Source organism: Antrostomus carolinensis, unplaced genomic scaffold, assembly GCF_000700745.2.
Source record: "Antrostomus carolinensis isolate BGI_N321 unplaced genomic scaffold, ASM70074v2 scaffold15596, whole genome shotgun sequence".
In the NCBI taxonomy this organism is placed as follows: Eukaryota; Metazoa; Chordata; class Aves; order Caprimulgiformes; family Caprimulgidae; genus Antrostomus; species Antrostomus carolinensis.
In genome coordinates, this window is record NW_010322681.1 from 32,013 (window position 1) to 38,916 (window position 6,904).

The 6,904-nt window shown below is 39.1% G+C and overlaps 1 protein-coding gene across 1 annotated transcript in view; it reads right to left on the reverse strand.

Moving 5' to 3' along the window:
* Nucleotides 1-6,904, reverse strand: part of LOC104526782 (sodium channel protein type 5 subunit alpha) — a gene marked incomplete at its 5' end in the record, with an annotated part of 72,507 nt that overhangs the window by 12,064 nt on the left and 53,539 nt on the right. The window contains one exon of the mRNA XM_010170331.1: nucleotides 1,081-1,362. Within this exon, the coding sequence (XP_010168633.1) occupies nucleotides 1,081-1,362 (282 nt within the window). The remainder of the gene's footprint in view (nucleotides 1-1,080; nucleotides 1,363-6,904) is intronic.

The window sequence follows — 6,904 nt, forward strand, 5'->3', positions numbered from 1 at the left end:
CCCATCCAAGGATGTAGCAAGGGGTTTGTTTTACTCTGCATACATAAAATGCAACACTATAAATGCTCCTAGTGCACATCCAGCACTTGTAATCACTAGGCTCAGAGCAAATTAGGAACAATGGAAATAAGTGTAATTACCACTATTTCACATGAGGGCCGCATGGAACTGAAACACAAAGCAATTTTTCTAAAATCACTTAGCGGTCCAGCAGCAGAGTCTGGACAAGATGGAATCTCCTGTGGCTCTATCCATTAGGTTGTGCTGTGTCATAACACAGTAAATCTTAGTGCATACAATCCACTTATTAATGTTTTACATTTTCTATTGAAAACGGTTGTAAAAGTGGCTTACTCTGTCTTTATAGATCAAATATTCCCATCATGTTTGAACCTCAACAGTCTCTTCTCTGATACACTCTTGCCATCTTTCCAGAGAGACCAGGTTATATGGACTCACAGCAATGTGATCACCACCATGTTTCATAATTAGGTTCAATCTGACTTACTGTGTTTAGCAGGTGGAAAAGAGGTGAGGAACCAGAATGAGAGACACCAGTGTCTTTCTCGAACACCTCCATGGAAGGTGAGCAGACAACTGTAAATTAAGATTCCTCTGTGACTTCAGCTTATGCAATAACTTCAGCTGAGTAACTGAAGGTATTGTAAATTCATTTTTTTCCTAGCAGGGTATAGTGAAGTCCCAGGCAGTTCAGGAAGGCCAGTGCGCTCTGTCTGCATGAACAGTCCTTCCTGGACCATGACTTTTTGTTTCTGGAACTGAACTTTGCTCTGGATTACAGTATAGATAAACTGGTCTTTAATTCATCTCAATATTCCAATCACCTCCCAGAGGACTATATTAGTGATGCACCAGAAACTCAAACTAAACCCAGAAGCTGCCATAAATATTTCTATGCCAAATTAATACACCAAATACGACTCATTTACACTTGAGGAAAAGCATTTCCCTAATAGGTAAGGCTGAAAAAAACAGGAAGATGTGAGCCTTTAAACTGATGATTTCAGTGGCAACAAGCAACGTTTGCCCATTAGTTTAGTTTCTGATGGCCACACTTACCACTTGTAGCAGAGCCAGGTACCCAGCACCAACATTATCGAAGTTAACTTTAACTTTTGTCCAGTAAAACGTGCCTGACACATTATAGCGTATGCAGTCACTCATGTTGTTAATAATTTTAGAGTCTAAAGGCATATCTCCTTCTGTCTTATTAATGCACTTCCCAAATTTCCCAGCAAACAGGTTCACTCCCATGATGCTAAAGATAAGCCAGAAGATGAGGCATACGAGCAGAACATTCATGATGGAAGGGATGGCTCCCACGAGGGCATTGACCACCACCTTGGGTGAAACAGGAAAGATAAAACAGAGTTAATGTCAGCACTTATATAGACACTTTGCTAACAAGCTGTTGTGCACCCTTGATTAATTAGGCTAAGCCCTCCCATGGTGACAGGTACTAACACTACATAAGGAGCCAGACCACCATTAAAGGCTTCACACATTTTTTTTTTTTTCTCTTTTTGTAATTGAAGAACTAATCTGTTGGCATCCCACCCATGGAATGATGTTTTTTCAAGAGGAATCTTTTAATTCAAGAACAATCTGCAAAGTCATCATGACCTCTCAGATGCTAGTGGATAATACACTTTTGTCAAACCATCTCTAATAATCATACGATTAATTGGAAATGGCTGGGGTACATCACAGTATCTCAAAATAGACCAAAAAAGATTTCTGCAATCTTTTACTGAACTCAGGCCTTCATAGTCCTTGGGATGTGAATTCTAGCTATGATAAATTTTGCTTATTTAAATAATAACTGATTGAGACATACTGTACAAAGCCAACTTCCCCTGTCTGATCAGTATGCATGATTAAAACAGTGAAAGCATTCTAATTTAACAAAGAATTCATCATTTTTTTTTCCTGGGAGTTGCTGTAAAGTTCCTACATGCCAACCCAGGCAGGGTTGTAAACCTCTGTGTAAAACCATATATTTTCTGAAGGAAGCACACTATCACAAAATGTAGTTTTCCCCTTCCTATGTCAGCAAGGTTTCTCCATATTCAGAGCTTTTGGAGATGCTGCCATTGCATGGTCCGGGCAAAGCTGTCTGACAGCATTGCTGCAGACACCAGCCCCACTACATGAATTTGTCTCCATCTCTGTCTCATCCTTTGGAGATTAAAATCTGGTAGGTAGACACTAAGCTCTTCTCCATCTCCATTTCTGAAACTGAGACAAGGTGATATTGATCCATAAAAATTTAATTTTATTCAATTGTGAATCTGATTATGGAAAATGTCAGTTCTTGTTTTCCTCTCGTATTAGTGTCCAATTTTCTGACAGGCTAATAATGTAACATTCGTTTCCCCATCATTTTTGTACTGCTGAGGAAGAAAAATACCCGGAAGAGTGAAATGGTTTTCATGTATGTATAGCAGCAGCTTCATCTACAATATACAATACAAAATTATGTAGATCTTGCAAAACCCAGATTTATATTTTGTGCATTTATGAATGAAGCTAATTGTCGCACAGGAAAGGCTGCTTGACCATTTTTTCTTCCATATAAGCCCATTCCTGATTTCTTTCTTTCTTTCTTTCTTTCTTTCTTTCTTTTTTTTTTTTGGCTAATTTTATCTTTCATTTTTGAACATTAATCAATTTCTGACTTCATTGTTTTAAGACCAAATTTACTGTGTTAACCAAAAGGCCAGTTTAATTTGCTTTTATTTACTGCTATGTAGGACAGTATTTTTTGTTCAATTTTAATCCATGTAGCACAAAGCCACTGCACTTATGTTACATATGCCGCTGAACTCAGCTCCCACCCGCAAGCCCTGTGACAAGCCACAGTCATCCAGGTTTCAGCAGTGCAAGTGATGGCCATGCCTGCATCCTGCTTTTTTTCCTTCTGCTGAATTATGTTCAACGGCTTGTAGATAACAAAACATGACATGCGGCTGGAGCAAATCTTGTAACACCTCTCCGAATGAATTATTAACAGGGGGTTTCATTCTTCTCTCATTGCTTCTGCTCTTACACCAGTGTGATGCCATTTGGTCTGATGGAAGCACTCTTGATTTACACTGAGAAAAGTGAGAAGACTTAAAGACCTGAATACATAAAGGCAGGTTATTATCATAAAATCATGTTAAAAGTTCATCTGCAAACCTTGCCATGGGAAGGGATGAATTTCTGTTGCAGCCAGGAATAGCAACATATATATAGCCATGGATACAAAAAGGTGTCATACTTCTTGATTTCCATCAACACCTTTACAGGGGAAACCAACTTCCAGGTGAATTCTTTAGGGATAGCCTAGAAACTGAACCACCCTCTGTCCTAATTCATAGTGGTGCAATCTATAGCCTGGGCCTGGCCCCCAGCTCTCCTGATGTCATGGGCCACCTCCTCAGCTGAAGCTGTTTGAGAATTTAAATTCAGAATAGATTTGCAGGATGCGTTAATTTTCCCTTTTGCTACAGCAGAGCCCACCAGACTTCCCACAGTAATTCCAGTTCTAGCCAAAGCTTGAGCACAGCTTTTGCAAAGACATCTGATTTACAGTGTCATGGTTTTAAATAATGGACAAAAATTTTATTATTAGATAATTTGTTTCTGGTGTCCTTTGCCCTTACTGTTAGAGCCAGGTGCTGTATTTTTAGGCTGAATTTGTTGAACTTGAGACACTAGCCACCTTCTGTTAGGCTTCTTCTCCTATCATCCCTGTCTTCACTACTGGTGAGCTACCACTGAACATTGCTTTGGGAAATTGAAAAAATTGAGCTTCTTTTGAACTGTCATGGTTCCTTCAGATTTCTAATTACACTCATAGCTCCCTACAGAGACTTACCCATATTTATCACTCTATTTCCAGCAGTTTGGTGGAATTCTAGTACTGAATTACTGCCTTCTTACCCTGCTTGCTGAGCTTTTTCCCTGTGTATCACAGGATTGTATTAGTCACCTCATTTATTGGACCTGCCCAAAAGCTTGTGTCCTGTTAAACAGTCATCCCAATCCCTAAATCCTTCTCAGCTCCTGTTTTCTAAGAAATATTCCCCAGAGTGACCTACTTTCCTCCTCCTGAGGTGTACGAGGTATGGGATTTTATTAAAATGCATGTTGTACCATTGATCTGTTTTTCACTCTGATCCAGATCAGTCTGTATAATTCCCTTATCCGTGATATCACTTACTACTCTGCCCACTTTGTGTATTGTCAGTGAAGATTTTATATTTTCTTCCAGATGGTGTTAAAGTCTAGACTAAGGAGAGTTCTTATTCTGAAGAATCGCTCACCCTGACACACTCATCATCGAATTTACAGTGTCATCACTGTTTACAAATACTTTTTGAGATCCATCACACATTTTAAATTAATTTAAAATATGTTTACTTGGCTTGGTACAAAGCTCATGTTTTCATCACGATGTCCCATGGTATCAGATTCCTCTCTGAAATCTAAGAATATTATATCAGCACACTTACCGTCATCAGCATAATTTGTAATCAAATCAAAGGACCATATCAGTTTTACAAGAACTATTCCCATGAAATCATGCTAGCTAGCATTAATTATGCTATTTCTTTCCTGCATGTATCTTGTAGCAGCCTCACCATGACTTTGCCTAGTATCATTTTCACATTAAATGGTCTATCATCATCCCACTCATCCTTTCAAAATACTCCAATAACCTTCCTTGCTGGGAAGAAACTTGCAGGGAAGTGGTACCTCTGAAATAATTCCCTGGTGGACAATAAATAAGGAGACATGGGAGACTTCATGATTTGGGACAGATAGACCTAAGTTAATTTATGCTGTGCTCTAATGTGGCCTGGGAAGTGGTGGGTGACGCAGGGTGGTGACATGTTCATGACACCCCCAGGGTCTACAGTAACTGTCAGGTGGGATACTGGTCTTACTGGGGTCTTTTTGGGGGACAGAGAGGCAGGATGGCAAAAGTTTAGACTTGTTTTTCAGACCCCTTACGGGATGGGAGCTACTGAGACTTGTATCAAACTCAGACAGGTCTCAGAGCCTGTTTGAAATCAGGGAAAGGACTGGTCTGATGGTCTCAAGTCCTCTTGGCCATCCAAGTGCTACTCTGTGCCTTTGCCTCAGGACCAATGTTTCCAAAATTTAGATACGGTGTTGATGAAACAGGTCTCTTATTGCAGTATAAATGAGAACTTCCTTGCTCCTTTTCTAGCCATCAAGTTTCAGTTATTCAAGAAAAAGACATTATAATAGAGCAAACTATTATTATTTTCTTACTGTCACTGTTTGCTTCTCAACATTATCATTATTTAATGCATCACTGTGCTGGCAATTTTCCTGTGCATTTTGGAGCATATGAACTCCTAATAATGAAAGGTCTAACTGTCCCTAGTCGTGTTAAGTGTGGTTAGACAAACTAAAAATAAAATGATTTGATTTTCCAATAGCACGTATTCTCAATTACACTTTATCATGGTTTACAAGCTAATTCACTACCTCCAATAGCTCATAAAGACTGAATGTATTTCAGCTGTAGCAATGGTACAGGGAGGAAAAGGGATGTTGGGTCAGTGACCAGGGTTCCTACAAGTATGAGTATGTTAGGAAGGAAACTTGGTGGGCTGATATGTGTGTGTATGCCACATAGGACCTCCACCAAGCCAACCTCTTGCTTATTCCCAGAAATGCAAACCTTTTCATGTTATTTCTTTCCTATTTCAGTCTCACTTTTCTGATACTTTGGGTTAGTGTGCCCACTGCTTTTCAGTTTTGAATCCAATTTAGTTAAGCTGAGGCAAAGTCATGAGTGAACATTCTTATGTCAGCTTAGAATACTTTAAGGAGGTTTTGCTTGAACTTGCAAATCCACCAATAGAAGCTAAGCCTTCATAAGCCAGATTTAAATTGATCTGAAAGAGTTCATGCACAAATCACTCTGTTAGTTGTAGTGCAGCTTTTGCTGATATCAACGTTTGCTCAATTTACGTATATTTAATAAAGACTTGGAGTGAGGTCATCGGATGACATAAGAGTGAGAGCTTTAATTAACGTCAGTAGTGCAACATCACTTTGTACCAGCTGAGGATCTGCAGTTTGCTTTTGTTGTATTTTGTGAATAAGCTTTAAAATATTACCTATGTTTGCTGAAAAGAGTGTGGTGAAAAAAAAAATTCTGGTTTGGGTGCCCAGATGAACAGAACCTCTTGACTCTTTTTGCCTTAATACTGACACAGAGGAGAGAGATCTGCAACTAGATTTGTCTGATCTTCAACCACAAATTTAATGTGATTTAGATAATCACAAGGTCAGTGGGACAAAGTCATAGATCCCCAACTCTGGTCATCCACAGAACAGGCAAAGTATGAGTACAGGGTTTTCATAAATTGCTGTATCACCATATTTCCTGGGTTATCTCAGTTAGGTTCTCTAGCCTCCAATGTGTCTTACTGCAAGGGTATTGCAATGAGAACAGTTAATTACTAGGAGCTTGGTGCGTGAATTGCCTGTTTTAGTCACCAATGATTCAGAGCAAAATTTTGTCTATAGGAAAGCTTTACCCTCAATATACCTCAGTATGAAAGCTGTAGCATTTTCATTGGCCTAGTACAGAGATTTGGGATCACAGGACAATGCAAATTGGTTTATGTGTAATTTTGTTACAGATTTACTTTATCTTGCTATGCAATCTGAAATATTATCAGTAACCTTGGCCCATATAGAACGTGGTTGTCACCATCTGCAAGTCAAGCATGATGCAAAGAGTTAAATAAAGTGCTTTTCTAGACAATAATTGGTTAGTGTAGCAGGTAAGCTTAACAAATAAATAGACATGCTGTGCAGACATAGCCACACCGGCAAAGAAATGCATAAGGGA